The 19,320-nt window shown below is 36.0% G+C and overlaps 1 protein-coding gene across 1 annotated transcript; it reads left to right on the top strand.

Annotated features, from left to right (window-relative positions):
- Nucleotides 1–1,584: 1,584 nt before the first annotated feature.
- LOC124537701 (collagen alpha-1(I) chain-like) lies at nt 1,585–17,939 on the top strand. The gene is made up of 32 exons (XM_047114621.1): nt 1,585–1,831; nt 2,128–2,349; nt 2,455–2,614; nt 3,532–3,694; nt 4,200–4,536; nt 5,087–5,193; nt 5,893–6,015; nt 7,958–8,155; nt 8,239–8,313; nt 8,394–8,504; nt 8,590–8,850; nt 8,945–9,142; nt 9,218–9,334; nt 9,417–9,507; nt 9,626–9,723; nt 9,804–9,965; nt 10,135–10,179; nt 10,562–10,768; nt 10,871–11,122; nt 11,357–11,537; nt 11,936–12,078; nt 12,724–12,940; nt 13,170–13,330; nt 13,608–13,877; nt 14,388–14,549; nt 14,777–14,992; nt 15,176–15,434; nt 15,662–15,811; nt 16,077–16,231; nt 16,749–16,864; nt 16,945–17,047; nt 17,729–17,939. Exons 1-32 carry the CDS (start codon nt 1,765–1,767, stop codon nt 17,864–17,866), a joined length of 5,265 nt encoding a protein of 1,754 aa, XP_046970577.1. The 5' UTR covers nt 1,585–1,764; the 3' UTR covers nt 17,867–17,939.
- The last annotated feature ends 1,381 nt before the right edge of the window (nt 17,940–19,320 follow it).

The following is a 19,320-nucleotide window of genomic DNA, read 5'->3' as shown; positions in this document are numbered from 1 at the left end:
ATTTGTTTGGTAATATACGAACGATGAAATAAACATTACCACCAAAACCTTTTTTGCGCAGCAATTATTAAACCTAATTTCAAACGTTCATGATCGTATAATGGAGAAGAATGGCCTTAATAGCTTACTTTAGACCAATACATCAAAGCGGTCATAATTACGCATACGGCTTATTCAAATGAAGTTGATATGTATCTGACTTGGATTAGTGTGTCAAGGCTGACCTACATTTAGGGAAGTGGCACTCGAAAGCCCCTGAAATTGTAATCGAATCATGAAATGGAAAGACTTAATATAGCTACGGGTTCATTAAAAAGCAAATCCTACTTAATTTGTCCGAGAAATTGAAACGCGGATAATTTCGAATAGGATATTGTAAGAAATTATACTTTATTTCAGGTAAGTTAAGTTGTATTTAGTTTACTTTATTATTATGTTAAATAAAAGGCTAAGATCGTCTCTTTTGCAAAACGAAGAAAACTGAAATATAGACAAAGATGAAATAATTTATACACTATATTAATTGCGTAAACTTAATCAACGATTAGGAAATTAAATATACCTTTAACTGGCTTAAATAAATTCCAATAGCAATTAACATATTCTTCCGTTTTTCGTGATTTTACACTGCAGTTTCAGATCATAGTAAGCAAATGATAGCTACTATAAATAATCGTATTGATGATTATTTAATTTTTCAAGATGATTCGAGATAATGTATTTGATGAATTTGATTAAAAATCGTCCTCATGGAAAAGTTATTTACGCTACACATAAACTGTAAAATGTAAAAATATTTAATGAAGTCAACATTTTCAACTCGGAGAAAATAAATCTTAATCTATTTGACAACGAAAGCATCGTCTGCTCTCATAATAAGAGTGTCTGTCTAATTCGTGAGGCGTCCAATTTGATTGAATCCAAGTCGCCTAATGTCAATAACCTTTTCTCAAAACAAATTCTGGAAATGTTTAATATCAAATCGTTTGTATCACCGAAATCTACTTCGAATTTAATGAGATTTACGTAGATGTACTTGGAAAATTAAATATTCACATTCGTTTATTCTGCAAAGAAAACAATGTATATAGTGTTTGTTATTAATGTAGGTGGGATAGTCCTTAGGCACTCGTAATCTTGGCTACTGCTGTCAATCTAAAGGAATTGCCAACTACGCAGTATATATTTCTGAGTAAAAGTGTGCACAAACATTTAATTCTCATTAATGGAACTCTTGTAGTCGAAGAGAGTTAACATGTTTTCTGGGCATGATCGTCTCAAGCACATAATTTTCTAACGCCGGAATATGAATTTCCTCATCTCGATTAAATCCAGTACCTCGAGAACTACCTAATTACTGACCAAGCTAACGAGACGAGTTACAATATATTTTTATGCCCTGATGAATAGCATTCACCTTAATAAGACAAAACAAAAATATAACCTAAACGTATATAAATATAACCTGTACGAGAACCATCTACTTTTCCTGACTAAAATAACTTCAAATTCTCCAACGCTGAATGGAACGTTTATCTCCATTCGGTAATTGATATTTATTATTTTGACACCAATGCAATTCACATAGCGATGTGTGATGCTGAGCTGTGCGCGCATTTAAATCAGTCCAACAGTGCCCATCGGGGGCGCATCATGCCTTCTCCCCACGAGGCCTTACAGAACTACATATAACTTTCAACCCTTTACTATCGGGATGGGACGAAATGTAAATATTATCCCTTTGACATATTTATTCGGGCCGCAATGGCTCTTGAAATGAAAGGGCTCCTCCTTATATTGTTTTGCGTACTCTGCGTTGGATCTGGAAACGGTGAGTATTTTTTGTTTATCTTATTAAATGAAACTATTCCATTGTTTATACACAGTTTCGAATGTTTAAGCAGAATGAAATTATTTATTCAAGTGTTTATTTTTTGTATGATAATTCGGATGGTAATTTATTTTATTTATTGGGGTAGAATCGTGTTTATTAGAATAAAATATTTTAACAGTATTTTACTTTATCTTGTAGATTTAGAATAGCGTTTTGTTCTAATAAGCATTTAACTTTATGTTTCTTTAAAATTCGAAAAGATAAGTTGTCTTGAAGATCATGTCTAATTGCAGAAAGTCTCGAAATTTTCGACGTACTATCCGTGGTGCAAGATGGAGCATTACCCGAAGGAGTAACACGAGTGCCAGGCCGATGTCAGTCGCCTGGCACTCCCGAAACAGAATCTACGGCCTTCTCCCTCAACGAGAATGCGACCCTGCACCAACTATCGGCTGGAATGTTCTTTAACACGTTCCCTGAAGACTTCTCAATTTTAGCAGTAGTACGTCTATCGGGTATGTATTTTTTGGTAATTTAATTAAAATCAAATTCTCTTTGGATTTTCTCGTTAGGTTTTTTCCATATATGACACAAACGTCAAAGTTTCTTTTTCTAAGCAGGTACAGACCAAAACCCTCTTTTCGTTCTGTATTCGGATGCCGGCGACGAACAATTGCAATTGGTCATTGGTGAACTCATAGAGTTGTACTACGAGGATACGCGAGGCCAACCTGAGGATCACGAGCTGCTCACATATCGAGTTAATATTGCCGACGAAAAGTATGAACTCATTAATATATTTTTGATTCAGAAATACATATCTACTTTAAAATTAGCTGATATTGATCAACACAAAAATTATTATAACAGGATAATACGTTTTATACAATAACTTATTTTTATTCAAAATATAGAACAGCTCCCCAATAATTAATTAATATTAATGTAATGTTGTCTTAAATTTTCGCGATTATTACACATTTAAATAAAACTAATTATAACGGATGAATCGCGTATATTAATTATTTTTAAACATCCCGACGTTTCGAGCACTTTGCAGTGTTCGTGGTCACGGGTAGACTAAGATGACATTTGTCTATTTGAAGAACAAAGGAAATATTATTAACAACTACCGCCAACGATTTCTCAATTGATGTCTTGAGTAACGTTCCGGTTGCACGCAGAAGGCACTAACTGTATCTTTAGGTCTTGCAGTCTGTTGGATTTGGGATTTTAAATTTTTAATAAGTGGATCCCAGGTGTTAGAAAGTCTCCAACCATCTTCTCTATTGAAGTTCGGATGTTTTTGAATTTCAATAGCCTCGCGTATCATTCTAGGAATGAATCTGTGTTCTCTAGCGAGGATCTGTGGTTTATCAAATCGGATAAAATGGTTAGGTTTATCCAGAGCATGTTCACAGACTGCAGACTTTGAAGAACGCCTATTTTTGACATCAAAAATAGGCGTTCTTCAACACATCAATTGAGAAATCGTTGGCGGTAGTTGTTAATAATATTTCCTTTGTTCTTCAAATAGACAAATGTCATCTTAGTCTACCCGTGACCACGAACACTGCAAAGTGCTCGAAACGTCGGGATGTTTAAAAATAATTAATATACGCGATTCATCCGTTATAATTAGTTTTATTTAAATATTAATGTATCACATTTTATTAAAACAACTTAAAAAAATTTAGGTGGCATAGAGTGGCAGTTAGCGTAAAGGGCGATTCCGTAACATTACTCGTTGACTGCGAGATCAGAGGCACGTTGCCTCTGAGGCGACATCCTGGCAGCACCTTTAATTTAGCTGGAGTTTTAGTCGTCGGTACTCAAGTAACACCCGACCAGTATTACGAGGTAACTAGCTAACGAATATTAGTAGACTAGTTTTTTTTTTGTGCTATTAATTTCTAATTCATCTCGTCCAAAACGGTAAAGGAAAACATGGTAAGAAAACTTGCATTATTGGTTGAAATATCCGCTACATATATGTAGATCCATCAATCTGTATTGTCAGAAAGGTGGAATGACCCACAAAGCCTCTCCAAACTAGACAAACCTTTAACCATCAGTAGAACATTTACTGAATGTTACTTTAAATATCTTTAAATATAAAACATGGATCGAGGAATAGTGGTGCAATAATAGAATCACTATTAATCGTTGTAACTTTATTACTATGGTTGGTATCAGTACCAACCATAGTAATAAAGTTACAACGGGTGTGAACTCAGGTTCACACCCGTTTTACAAATAAATGAACTTTAATGTAACACTGATTTGCTTCAATTGAAATTCCTTCGACATGACGAAATGATGGAAGTTATTTTAACAGCCTTGATTCACCAATTGTTCATTACAGGGCGATATTGAATTGCTCCAATTCGCTAATCAACCGGACCTCGCGTATGACATGTGTGTAGCAGTAGCACCAGATTGTGGATCATTTGGATCGTATGACTATGAGTCATTGAATTCTGTGCACGAATTCGATAAAGTACCTGATTACTCCGCTACACAATCGTCGGTTAACGAAAATGAGAGATATGATCAATTTGGACAAAGATTATTCACTAATAAAAACCAGTCAGAGACCTTATGGGCAGCTGCTAGCAGAGAACTGACAACAGCGAGGCCGTATTGGCAAGTGCCAGATTCTTATGGTTTTACTGTTCCCTATCCAGTTTCCACTGACGACGGTAAGAACGATCTACAGTCTATCATGACAAACAACTCAACATTTTATATTTATACTAATTAAGGTTATAAATGCGGCAGTTAAAAATACTTCTTTTCAAAGCAATGGGGTCATCTGATTTTAATGGTTACTGACCATAGAAATCGACACCGTTCGAAATTTTAACCTTTTCTTATACTACCCACGTGCCCACAGCTTTGAGAACTAAGATGTTGTGTCCGTTGTGCCTGTAGTTACACTGACTCACTCCACAACTCAAACTAAGTATTGCAACTTATACCGAAAAGGGCTTGCACAAAGCTGTAAATTTAGCACGAAGTAATTTATATTAGATACAAATTTTAATGAAAGCCGACTTGTTAATAGCTTCTCTGGTGTGATATCGTATAAATAATAACTTATCAAGTAATTCGCCTTATTTATCAAAGTTTTTAACATGAAATATAAATTTATTAATAAGCTAAGCTTGAAGCTGACCAATGAAAGTGTTATTTTTAGTAGATTTTGAGATATTGCTAAAATATGTATTTAAATCGCCATTCTTCGTGCAGATGAAAACAGCATTTTCGGAAGATTTACTGACACCGATGAATACATACCTACACCTTCTAGTATTGAAGTCAGTCCCACTGGAGCATCCGGTATTGTCACCGTTACGGTAAGATATACGACTACAATCATCGAAGTATTTTCTGTCAAGAGCATACAGTTTCACATATAATTTTAATACGACTCTCTATATTCAATCTAAATTTAAAAGGTATTTGAAAAAACTGTTCTAATAATAACTAGATTATAATCTTTTCCGTCCACAAGAGGAGCTAAGTAAAATAAACATGGAGTTGACGCGACATCATTGATCCTATATAGAGATCGTAAGAAGAAAATCGAAACTCATCACAGAATACGAGCGTTAAAGTCAGAAAGTAATATGCGACAATGACTTTAATAGTAAAAGATACACGTATCAAAATTGCGTATCATCGTAAGTCGGTTGTTAACATTTCACGAGTGGTATATACGATGAGAACTCGATTCTGTGAGAGTTCACGATTGATATTGATTACGGAAAAGAATTGGCGCCGTTGTTATAGGAAATTTAAAAGTAGTGTCATGGAATAATGGTGTATTAATATATCTAAAGATATATTAATTTAAAACTCTTTGTGCATAATTTTGTAGGTCTATATAAGTAAATCGATGTAATATGTTAATGTTAGTTTTGCTTAACTTTATCGGTACCTCGAATAGAATAGGTTTTTTTTATACAACACCTTTATGTTCTCATTATTTTTTATATATACTTACCTGCTGATATGGAAGGCGATAACCTTAATTTTTATTATTGGTAATTTAGGGGAAACGAGATATTGACAGCGATACGGAAGGCCCCACACTAACTACGACGGAATCATCCTATCCATTCATCACAACGACCGAAGATACTGACTGGCTCACACATCCGCCTAACTTCGGTGAGGTGAGAATGAACCAATTCGCTATATTGACATACTTCTAAATCAAGCTTACATACTCAATGAAATTGTTATAACTTCATACATTCTTTAATATCGGGTATTTTGTTCTGATAGATAGGGAAACAGACATATGGGCTACCCGATGATAAATTATCCGTACCGTTTATAGACATTGGCGCACTAAGAAATAATAAAAGTTCGTAATATCACACCAATACGCCACGAACCTTGTGATACTTAGCTCTCAAACTTATATGTTGTGTGAGAAAGTATCCATCACCTTGCTAAACGTATTAAATCAGAACCTTTAAATACCTTTGTACCTTTGTCATTCTTAAAGCCTTGATGTAAGCCTCTCAAAGGGGCACCAATTGTAGGCAGTGAATCTTGATTTTAAAGTCTGCCTAAGCCTAAGCCCAAAATTTATGCGAGCCATTAATTTTTGGGTAGGCAAGCTGTCTTATAGAAATCTCCGAAATGACTTGATTTCAATTTAAGATTGGCGTTCGTTAATTTTAAAATAACTAACTTGATTATCTCATTGTTGGAAAGGGGTTGTGGTACACACCATAAATTATTAAAATGATTATACTCTCAATATGGTCATACACAAGAAAAGAGATACACAACAGTTATTAAGAAAAATGTATGACTTCAATATTATATTATATTTCCAAAATTTATTTATTATTCTACAATTTAACGAACAGACTTATAAACACGGGCTGAACAGACATAGCTTAAAGTATTCATTTTAACTTACATTTACATAGACCTGAACAATCTAATCTTTTACTGAGTAATTTTATCAGAATGACGTTAGAAAAAAACCTTTAACTACTTTTATTAAATTATTATTTACATTCTTATATCATTCTTATATATTCTTTTTATGTTTAAAAACGAATGAAAATTTGAGAAAAATATATGTTTACTAGAATATTTGACCTTGACTGTTTTTATAAAGATGTATATAATTATGATGATATAATTAGGAATTATTGTTTAGCGTCAAAGTTATACGTTACTTGTAAAAAATATAAATGATTACTCTGACTAACTCACTTATCGCTATATCAAAAAATTTAGATCTTTAGATACAATTATTTAAAACCAATTAACAACTATTAAGTTCTAAAAAAATATGTATTTTTACCAGATCCATCGAAAACCCAGAGTATTATAATCGCAACAAAAATAATGAGGCACGTATCGATCAGGGCCTTAGGCACCAAAAGGGTGTGGATTTATAACAGATAATGAGACACACATTTCAGAATATATGTATATTAATATTATATCTATAAGGTGAATTTAAAATGTTGCGCTATTTTTTTTAGGCTATAACGAAAAAAGATGAATAAAACTAATATCATTCGAAAGAAAATGAACAATGACAAAAGCCAATAGAAATAAAACGATGAAACTCTTATGATAAAAAGAGTGCAAACAGGGTTACGTACAACTTAACAAACCAAATTATAATATTCTTATTATTAGGAACACGTGCGTTTATTACAATAATTTCTTCTTCAATAGTAAATATAAATAAAAAAAATAGTGGTACATGAAAAGTTGTTGAATAATAAAAGAGAATAGAAAGAAAAGACACGCTGCGCCGACCCCAAACACATTGGGATACGGACAGTAAAAACAAAAAGTTCTACCTGGAAGGTACCACTCCTTAATCATTAATCCCACCATCAAACAAATATGCTAAGTATTGTTATATTTCGGTTTAAAGAAGGTAGATGGGACATATTTCGTTCCCGCGGTTGGTGACATTGGCGATATAAGAAATGGTTAATATTTCCTACAACGTCAATATCTAAAAGTGATGGTATACAGCTTACCAACAGATGGCCAATTGGGACTTACCGTTTAAAAAGATAAAACTGACAGTTTATATAGAATCTTATAAAATAATATTTTTATTTCGTACAGGGTAACGTATCAACCAGATACGACACATCAGACAGTTACTATGACTATGGAAGTACAGGGACGTATATGGGTCCACGAGGATATCCTGGGCCCCCAGGTCCACAAGGACCAAGAGGGCCTAAAGGCGAACCGGGTAAGCCCGGTGGAGAGGGTCAACAAGGATTTCCTGGAGCTCCAGGACACGTTTTCGTAGTTCCGGTTAGTTATTCTATTGCAATTTGCGATATCAACTTCCAAATAATAATCAATTTGCAAGGTATTAATTCATTTTATTTTTATAGTTACAACAACCGGGCAATGAAAAGGGCCCTGATGCACAATCTGAAGCTCTTCGTCAAATTCTTACACAACACATGGTACATAAAAATACTTTATATTAAAATTAAATCAAAATAATAGGCCAAATTTATATTCATACCTGGTCAATTTTTAACAGGCTGCAATGAGAGGAGCAGAAGGTCCTATGGGTCTTACCGGACCACCTGGCCCAGAGGGAGATATCGGGCCAGAAGGAACAAAGGGAGAGCCAGGAGATCAAGGAGAACCAGTTAAATAATTAGTTTTTTAACGATTACAAAAGATATAAATTTGCTATTTACTTAGATATTTCTTTTTAATTTAAAAATCATCAGGGACCACCAGGCCCAAGAGGCTTACAAGGACCACCGGGGCGATTGGGTCGGAGAGGCCACGCAGGCAGAGACGGAGAACGAGGTTCTCCTGGACCTCCTGGGCAGAAAGGGGAACAGGGTTATCCTGGACAAGCGGGTATGCCTGGTGACAAAGGAGAAAGAGGCACACCGGGGCAACAAGGGGAAGCTGGTGCTCCTGGACTAGATGGTCCTCCGGGTGATGATGGACCACCTGGTCCACCAGGATTATCTGGTGAACTGGTAATTTTATATACCTGCAAATAGGTATTCACTTAAAATTTTAGGTTTAAAAAGGGAAATCAAAATAAGTCAATTTACAAATATATATTTACAGGGCCCGAGAGGCTTTATAGGCCCTCGTGGATTTCCGGGATTAATCGGATATCCAGGTATACCGGGAAATGAGGGACCACAGGGAACTAAAGGAGCCGCAGGACAACCTGGCTCACCCGGTTCACCAGGCCAACCAGGCCCGATGGGGCCTGCCGGCTCACCGGGGCCTCAGGGTTCTATTGGTGCTCCAGGCATTCAAGTATTAATATAAAAAATATTAATGGTTAATTACATTGCTTAAATTATAAGTTTTAAATTTATAATTTTCGTCTAGGGTCCACAAGGCAAACCAGGAATATCAGGGCTTCCAGGCCCCGAAGGATCACCAGGGACACCGGGTACACCTGGACAACAAGGTTCGCCTGGTGAAGTAGGCTCACCAGGCCCACAGGTAAATGTCTAGACATTTCTCAATGTGATATTGCAAAAAAGTACTCGTTCAGAAAATTAATTACCTGTTATAATATTTACAGGGAATGTTAGGCTTTCCAGGACCTCGAGGACTAAAAGGTGAAGATGGACCAAGGGGCTTGTCCGGTGATAAGGGAGACAAAGGAATCAGAGGTATTTCATAGTCTATAAATATATTTCTTATATAACAAAAAAACGGAAGACTTAAAACCTTATTACTTTCGAGAACCCACACGGTTTTAATTAATTTTTATAAATATTACTTAAATAGGACTTGAAGGAGAAAAGGGTGAAATGGGCCCTAAGGGAGAACGTGGGTTAGTTGGAGAGTCTGGGCCACCAGGCATTGAAGGGCCCGAAGGACAAAAAGTAAATAAATTTTACTTATTATTATGAATATATTTTATCTTGATAAATATTGATACATGATGCGAATACGTCACTTATAGGGTACAGAGGGGCCTAGAGGAGAAACAGGATCTATTGGTCCTTCCGGCGAAAAAGGTGCCACTGGACCTCAAGGCCCCTCTGGCTATCCTGGGACTCAAGGAGAAAAGGGAGACAAAGGAGCGGCTGGGAGACGTGGACGACGGGGAACAAAAGGAATAATGGTAAGATATATTTTATTTATTAAAGGCAAGTACAATGTACATATACTCGTATATAGTTTTAGGATATAGTAAGATTTATATGTTAGTATATAATATTCATACGTACAAATTACAAAATAATTAAGTACATTCAAATCTACAATTATATATAATGTTTGATCTTTTCCAGGGATTGATTGGAATACCAGGAGATCGTGGTGAAGGCGGACCAAGGGTAAGAAAGTAAATGTATCTATTCAGTCTTATTTCTTTTCAATATTTAAATATTAATATTCAATAATTAATCGTTATACTTCGTTTGAATAATTATTTTATTATATTAATAACTATTGGGGATCATCGCCATCGTGTCGTTTTATCGTATTTAATAAAAACGATCATACTACTGCATACTATTGTTCTTTAAGATAATAAGTACTTTTTTTTAATTTTTTTTTATTACTTTTTACTTTAAAACTCTCAGTAACTGTTATTTAAGGACTTTTTAAGACAAAGTTAGTGTTCTAGACCCTGCTCATAAGTAGTCTTCGACGTTCTATTAAATGTTATAAAACTATCTTATATGTATTATCTACATTTTAATTTATCATTGAAAGGGTTATCGAGGGCCACGTGGCCGTAGAGGTTCGGATGGGCCGCCAGGGCCTAAAGGCGATACAGGCCAACCTGGTCCCCCCGGTTCTGTTGGTGAGCGAGGCCCACAAGGACTAGAGGGTCCACGTGGATTTCCAGGCAATATGGGACCACCTGGTACAGATGGAAAACCCGGATTACCTGGTACGCCAGGAGAAAGAGGACCTACGGTACATAATTTTTTAGTAAACCTAGTAGAGATTTGAGTTACGTTTGATAAAAACAAGCAATTATTTAAAATGATACAATATTAACCTAGTAATACTTTTTAGGGAGAGACTGGATCATCCGGACTACCTGGTCCTCCTGGACTAACTGGGCCACAAGGACAAAACGGTGATCCAGGACCACCCGGACTTCAAGGTCCTTCTGGTATACCAGGGACACCAGGAGAAATGGGAGCACCCGGAGAAATGGGTAAAGACGGACCTCCAGGACCATCTGGTCCCGAGGGCAAACCTGGACCTGTTGGTCCTCCGGGATCACCTGGACCTAACGGTGAACCAGGACTACCAGGAGTGCCTGTAAGTATAGCGAAAAAGCCTAAATAGGACATTATAGGAGGGAAACATTATGTAATCAGCTGTATATCTATTCATTCACGAAGCGATTTTTTTAAGGTATTATATACTTAAGGTAATTATTAAACGGTAATTTAAGATAAACATGGGTTTTCGTGGGCAATTAATTATAAAGATGATAACAATTGATTAGATGAAGAGGATAAGTTTTACAAAAATACATTTCTTTAATGATAGGGAACACCTGGATCTAAAGGAGATCTCGGTCCACCGGGTCCGCCGGGTGTAAGAGGTGATAAAGGTGAACAAGGAGAAGCTGGGCGAGAAGGATTACAAGGTCCTATGGGCCGTGAAGGACCCCGAGGAGCTCCAGGGCCAGGAGGACAAAAGGGAGAAATTGGTGAACCTGGTCCTATGGGTAATCAAGAGTTTTTTTTAATAATTATATTTTTTTTCAGCTACGTATCGTTTTTAGAAACTAAACAAAAGAAATATATACCAGGAAACGATAATGACAAAATATTTGGTCATTTGTACCAGTATGGCGGTATGGTGGTTTTTCCGACGCGTTCGATTAAAGCGAATTGGGCCGCCGATGCGAGCGCTATGACCATCATTTTCCTTTTTGCCTTTACGTAATTAGACCCCTGAAGAAACGCCATACTGGTACAAATGACTAAAAATTTTGTCATTATCGTTTCCTGGTCGATTAATATAGAGAAACTCTACGGTAACGTGACATTTTCGTTTCTCATTTAAATTATATAAATAAGTACCCATGTGGGTGATAATCCTAAACAATGATTACCTTATAAGGTACTGTCGGTCGCGACGGTCTACCTGGACCAAGAGGGTTAACGGGCACACCAGGGCCCGTAGGGCCCCCAGGAGAGGATGGTGACAAAGGAGATGCAGGACCTCCAGGAGAAAAGGGCTTCAAGGGTGCAATGGGAGAACCAGTATGTTAACATAAATATTCGTAACCTTTTTATCTAAGGCATTCTAAATTAATTATAATATATTACAAAAAAATTATATCATAGAATCAGATATATATGTATATACACATATATAATCAATTTTTTAGTAACGATTTAATTACAACGAAACTTAAATGTATGTTATCTACATATGTGTGTACGATGAAGTCATATATAATTTGCGTGTAGTAATAGTGCCGATACTCCGATACATAGCACAGTATTCTGTTCAATAGAGTGACAAGTTCAAAGCGATAAAACTTTATTCGAATAGGTTCGTTTCTGTAAAACTTTTTGTGTTTCTGTCACTGCATCCCCTTTGATACGTAGAAGGCTTGTGCAAACTCCATTATGAAATTGTATGAAAGTAACTATCGATTTAGTTAAGCAATGTTTTCACAATGACTACGATACCAATATATACGTAAGAATATTTGAATAATATCATGAATGAGTTAATTGTATACTTTTATTTTTATTAAATATTCCAGTAATTAACGTAATTAATAATCCGCACTCAGGCAGACTAAGTACATACGTACTTATGTATTGGAAAAGTTAATAAAAATATCATAACTACTTATATTTAGTAATTTTATAATTGTTTGAATATTATACGTCTAGGGTCCCATTGGCTCGCCAGGAATACAAGGTTTAAGAGGGGAGCCTGGCCCTGTAGGGCTACCAGGAGATAAGGGTCCCCAGGGTGATCCCGGACCACCTGGAACACCTGGGACTGATGGTGCTCGAGGACCACCTGGGCCAGCTGGAAAAACTGGACCAGAAGGTTCTAAAGGCGATCAAGGAGTAAAAGGAGATAGAGGAGATAATGGACCTATAGGTACATAAAATGCAGGATGTTATGATATTATATAATGGATGTTATATTCAGATCCTTAAATTTAGAATTACTTTAACAAACAATAATAAGTAAGAAAATACATTTAATTTTTCAAGTAGGATTAACAAAAGCAACAACCACATTATTTTCGTTGGGGACATAATATCATTATTTTTATAAAAAATGTTTATATTTTATTTTCTTAAAAGCGAAAATTTTATTTAAATAGGTCCACCTGGGCCTGCTGGTCTTACTGGGCCTCCTGGGCGTCGAGGAGCAAAGGGAAATCAGGGGGAACAAGGCCTTAGAGGACCTGAAGGAGAACAGGGAGAAGTAGGAAGTCCAGGTGCTACTGGACCACAGGGGCCTCAAGGACCAGAGGGAAAAATTGTAAGTTGGTTAGAAATAGTTATAAGAGTAAAAAGTATTTTACTTTTAAGCACTATGATATGATATGGCCATTCGTTTAAAGCTTATTCTTATACTCGTAATCTCGCTAGAACTACTGTACTGTAAAATGTCTTGGTTTATTACTTTATGAGTAATGACTTATTTGACTAAGCTAATATTAAAAACGTTATGTGAAATAAATTATTGAAATAGTTATCGTTGGTCTTAAACATATAAAAATATATCTTAATATATTTTGCATTGTTACTAACAACAGGGGCCCAGAGGACCTGTCGGACCAAAGGGGGAAGATGGTCCACCAGGACTCCAAGGAGAAACAGGTTCAAAGGGACTTCCTGGGCCAGAGGGATCTAAAGGAGACCCAGGCCCATCTGGTTTTCCCGGAGATCGTGGTGAACCAGGGCCACAAGGAATAAAGGGTGAACCAGGTTCAGACGGGCCAGAGGGAAGTACAGGCCCACCTGGCCCACCTGGACCCACGGGACCAATAGGAAAACCTGGAGAAACTGGAGTGCCCGGTAGCCCCGTAAGTAATACCCTTTTAAAATATTATTTTACTAAATAATGCTCGTACGTGTTTTTAAAATTAAATTAAATTGTAATTTCTTTTTTTTTTACTTTTGGACAACATCATAAATTGTTCTGATCCCAATGTATGTAGCTACAGCACTTATGTCATGGACGGTACCACAAATACCCAGACAATATAGAAAATTAATAAACATTTTCTTCTTCGACTCAGCCGGGAATCGAATCCGGGACCTCGGAGTAGCGTACGCTTGAAAACCGTTGTACACACTACTCGACACCGGAGAACGTCAATTCTTTGTTTTTATTATAAAGTCAATCGTACATAAGTCACGTTATCGTAATCAATAAAGCATGGGCACAACAGACACCGAGGTCTATTCATCAGCATACATATGTATATATATAATAATAATTTTTAAAAATTTAATTATTTCGGTATTTTTCATTTTGCGTCATTAGATGTTTCCATTGCTACACTACTAATAAGAATCTTCTATATTTACAGGGCACAGAAGGACCAGCAGGCGCTCAAGGGAGCCCTGGTTTACCAGGTGAAAAGGGAGACACTGGTCCTAAGGGTTCTCCTGGTGATATAGGCCCTGCTGGTGCAATTGGATTGACTGGACCGGAAGGTCAACGAGGTTTAAGAGGACTTCCGGGCCCACCAGTAAGGCTATTCCTAATGTTAAAATCACATTACTTCATTCCCAAATTATACTCACGAAAAATAGAAAGTTTATTTTTTTATAACCATTTTGGGAGAAAATTTGTGCAAATACTGTAATCGAGTATTTAATTCTGTTTGACGAAGACACTTAAAAACAAATGTTATTAAATAGCATGCACTTTGTCAATTAGTTTTTGAATAAATCTATACATTAAAAATTATTGTAGGGAGATGTAGGACCACCTGGCCTTATGGGTCCATCTGGCGCACCAGGTACTTCTGGACCACCAGGCTTACAAGGAATAAAGGGCGATAAAGGAAACAGAGGGCCAAAAGGCCATATTGGAGAGACTGGGCCAATGGGTATAAAAGGAGACCAGGGAGAAATAGGAAAGCAGGGACCACAGGGTCTTACTGGCCCTGCGGGAACAAAAGGCGACATGGTAACAATTAACGTATTTAGTATAACACTTATTCTAGAATTTCATTAACAATTGAAAACCTAGAAACATAGTTAATGGAAACAAAGGTGGTGTGCAATGTGAAATAATTAAATTAACAAAACATAATATGTTTTTATGTTCATAAGATGTAATTTATTTTTATCACTATAAATGTAATTCCAGGGTCCTATCGGACCTGCGGGTGCTAAAGGTGATATTGGTCCAATTGGACCAGTTGGACCAGAAGGCCCCCTCGGTCCTAAAGGTTCACCGGGACCTGAGGGTCGGCCAGGTCTACCCGGACCGCCAGGAGCCCCTGGTCCTCCAGGTCCTCCAGCGATAGCGCCACAATTACCCGCGGGGCTATTTATGTCGAGTAGAAAGCGGCGAAGTATAGATGAGGAATCTACGGAGACAGCTACAGAAGACATTTTCGATGACGGTCAGTCTATTTATGTGAATAGTTAAATAATTGTTTAAGTTACAAATAATACAGAATTTTAGCTGATACACCTACTTAACCAATAATAGACATCTATTATTGCAGCAGATATACTTCCGATATACTTCACACACCTGCTAATTTCTATTAATGTGTGATGTTTGTTTATAATTTGATTTTAATAATTTTAACATGTAATATTGTTAAACCTATATATTGTTTTGCAGTCGAAGAAGTTGAATGGGCGCATGAAATCATGTCAGGAGTTATCGCTGCACGAACAGCTGTGGAAACGGCAAAAAAACCCTGGGGTACGAGATCCAATCCTGCGCTATCTTGCAAGGACCTACGGACTTCACATGTCAATTTAACTGACGGTACGCACTCTTTGTTCTATTGTTCATAGACTGATTTATAATGTAAGTAGAATTAGCGAAAATATTCTATTAAATAAAATGCCGTAGAAGGCCATATTGATCTATATTAAATGCTCATGTGTTTCAAGTACTAAATTGGATAATCGATTTCAAATTACTAGGTCATATGCCAAAGAATAAGCCTTTATTTTATTTACTTGAATTATATAACCTAAGTATATATACCTTTCTCGATATGTATAAAATCTACCAAATGTTTTTTCAGGTTTCTACTGGGTTGATGCACGAGGGGGCAGTGGTCGTCCCATTCGTGTGTACTGCAAGGAACACAACACCTGTCTGTTCCCTGACCATATGAGTCCTTCGTTATATTCTGATGCAACCGCACATAAATTCTCACAAATAGAAAATGGATTTAGGGTAAGCATTGTATATTTTCCGTTTATGAAGAATCTGAAACATCACGTATTATTATTTTATTATCACGTTTTAAAACAAGAAAAACAACAGTCTGTCAAATTTCTCACGGCTGAGCTAAGGCCTCCTCGCCCTTTGAGGAGGTTTGAAACATATTCTACCACGTTGTTCAAATGCCGTTTTGATGGTATACACATGTATTAGAAATTCAGTGGCGTAGCTATCGTAGGGCTAGGTGGTGCAGTGCACCAGGGCCCCAAGTTCGGGGGGCCCTTTAAACTAAACCTTAAGCTTTTCAAGATAGAAAATCACGACGCAGCGCAAAAAAAAATTATTTGGTATCTATAATTTAAAAGGGTAATTATTAGTTGAAGAGGGATGGGAAAGTGGGGAAGAGGGCCCGAGTCTTTTTCTATGCACCGCACCGGGGCCCTTCCTCACCTAGCTACGCCACTGATTAGAATTTCGCGTTTTGTAAACGAATTAAAAAATTATAATGTAACTATTTTTTATGTTGCAGATCACATATGATGGTGAAGGTTCTGGGTCAATACAACTTCGTTTTCTTCGACTGCTTTCGAATGGTGCCAGACAAAACTTCACCTACAACTGTGTGAACACCCAAGCTCCACAAAGGCACGAATATATTACGATAATAATTATAATCATAATGAGCGTTTACTACTGACTTAACTAATTAATTTTTTTTATCGCAGGTCAGACATACCAGTAGATTTGACGAGAGTAAATGAACTTAAACTATTTGGACAAAACAACGTTGAATTCAAAGAACCAAAGATTATAAAGGACGATTGCAAGGTTTGTATTTGTCATCTGTGTCATTTAAAAAAATCGCATTTTAAATAATTTCCTTGTAAAAAATCAATCAATAAAAAATCTCAATAGGGAGCGTTCAATTAATACGTAACGCAATTTACGGGGAGGGGGTGTCTCTTAAAACGTTACGATGCGTTACAGGGGCGGAGGGGGTCTTTCTTACAACACGTTACGTGTTTTTTTTTAAATAAAAAATTAGGGAATAAAAACTCCAAAATTGGCAACCCTTTTCATTTACATTTTACGGGGAATCCCTTGATTGTATTATTCTGGTCGTCATTTTTAATTTGTTCTCGCAAGTTGGCAAACTTTTTTGTTTATGTTTCACGGGATAACATACTTTTTTGCGACTAGGGTAATAATGGTCACTTGAGTGTTACGTAACGTTTAGAGAGTACAGAAAAACGTTACATTGCGTTACAAGGGGAGGAGGGGGTCAAAAATCTTCAAAAATTGAGTTACGTAATACTTGAACGCTCCCATACCTATTTCGTTTAAAGATCTTCATTTTGATGTTTCAAAAATTAATGTATAAAAGAAATAAATAGGTATCCAATCTTTTATTGTATCATTAACGCCATTTTAATAATCGTTTGGTAATAAATAAGTCACAAAACGTAATTTTTCAAATTCTTTATTGTATTTTTTAAAAATATCTTACAGGATGGAACAGGTGAAATAGTTCTTGAAGTAAAGACATCTCGCAGCGATAGATTGCCGATTAGTGATTTCCAGCCGCTGTCGTTTGTGGACGCCGAACACGAGTTCTCGTTTACAGCTGGACCAATATGTTTCAACTAGGGGAATGTATACATTATGTACTTAAGCTTTGATCATTGTAAATATTGTAAATAAATGTTGTGACGACTAAAAAATATTGTTTTTTATTTATATACATCAATAATTGTAGTCGAAATCTATAGATTCGGACTGGACTGAGCAATCAAGCTTTTTCTTAAATACTCGCAGAAAAGTGTAAGAAAGACCAAAATATCTTCGCTTCGTCATACATTCACCAAAACTAGACGACTTTAGCCGCACACTTTTAAAACTAACTGAGCTTTGCCTCTTTAGGCGCCATTAAACATTGGACCTTCTTTAATCAATCCATTAGGGACCATCCTTTCTAATATTATAAATGCGAGATCGTTAGTTTTTTGCTTAAGCTTTTACGATTTATCTATTCATCAGATTCTCGTGAAATATTGCAATACGCGGCGCCACGTATATGTAAAAATACCTAGTTCATCTAGCACCTGCACTTATCTCGGACCAAACTCACTTACCCTCTTCCCCCTTTCAAACGCGAAACGAAGTCACTGATGTGTAAATAGTAATAATTTACCATACAGATTCACAACACAAGAGAAATTTAAAATGTCCCAAAACGCAGCGCTTATAACAATGTTAAACACTTTTTATCATAAGTGCTTTATATATTTTAAAAATGGTCAAGAGTCGCTTCGAGCGAAACAATTTAATATATAAGGAATCCCTGTTCGAATTGTCAATTGATCAGTCCATTCGGTTATTATTAAATCTAAAACATTTATTCAGGTTAATCTAAACAGACATTGATATTACACCAAGATTAGACTATGTTTATTTCGTGTTGACACAGAGTGAATAAAATGATAATACAATTTTTACCCTTTTTAATTATTTTATAATTAATTTATTCTAATATATTTGGGTACAATCAAATCGTCTATATTTACTTATGAGAACTAATGATTATAATTGTGCAATATTTGATACAAAAAAAACACACACATTAGAAATATTTTACTTCGGGAAATCAAGATATTATAGGCTGTATAATCACTCAATTTTAAATATAATAAAATCTTAATTAATTCCAGATTCAACATAAAATATATTTTTTGACTATTTAGACGTACAACATATTTATCGAAATTAGACCTTACTAACTAGTTTCTTAAGAAAATAATGACCCGCCCCGGCCTTGCACGGGTGCGATACTGACACTAAGTATACTACAGAATGTCTTTATGTACAACCTCCACAGCTTGTTTATCATTAGACAACACTAACCGCTATGTCCCTGCATTTTAAATCTCTAATATCTTCGAAAATATTCATTTAAATTACATGATGTAATGGGCCATATTTATTTATACTATAAGACTCCCTAAGGGGAGAAAAGCCACATAAACAATATTTCCCAGCAAATTGCAGCGATATCATTGGTCGAGTGTTTGAATCTGTTAATTATATTCGTAATGGCGAAAAAG

The sequence above is a fragment of the Vanessa cardui genome, chromosome 2, assembly GCF_905220365.1.
Source record: "Vanessa cardui chromosome 2, ilVanCard2.1, whole genome shotgun sequence".
NCBI classification, from domain to species: domain Eukaryota; kingdom Metazoa; phylum Arthropoda; class Insecta; order Lepidoptera; family Nymphalidae; genus Vanessa; species Vanessa cardui.
The sequence above is the reverse complement of the archived record's forward strand: the minus strand, read 5'-3'. Positions and strand labels throughout refer to the sequence as shown.

Coding starts and splice junctions, on each gene's coding strand:
- LOC124537701 (XM_047114621.1), top strand. CDS start 1,765: ATGGCTCTTGAAATGAAAGGGCTCCTCCTTATATTGTTTTGCGTACTC. Junction 4,537..5,086: donor TCCAGTTTCCACTGACGACG/GTAAGAACGATC, acceptor TTCTTCGTGCAG/ATGAAAACAGCATTTTCGGA. Junction 8,156..8,238: donor GACACGTTTTCGTAGTTCCG/GTTAGTTATTCT, acceptor TTATTTTTATAG/TTACAACAACCGGGCAATGA.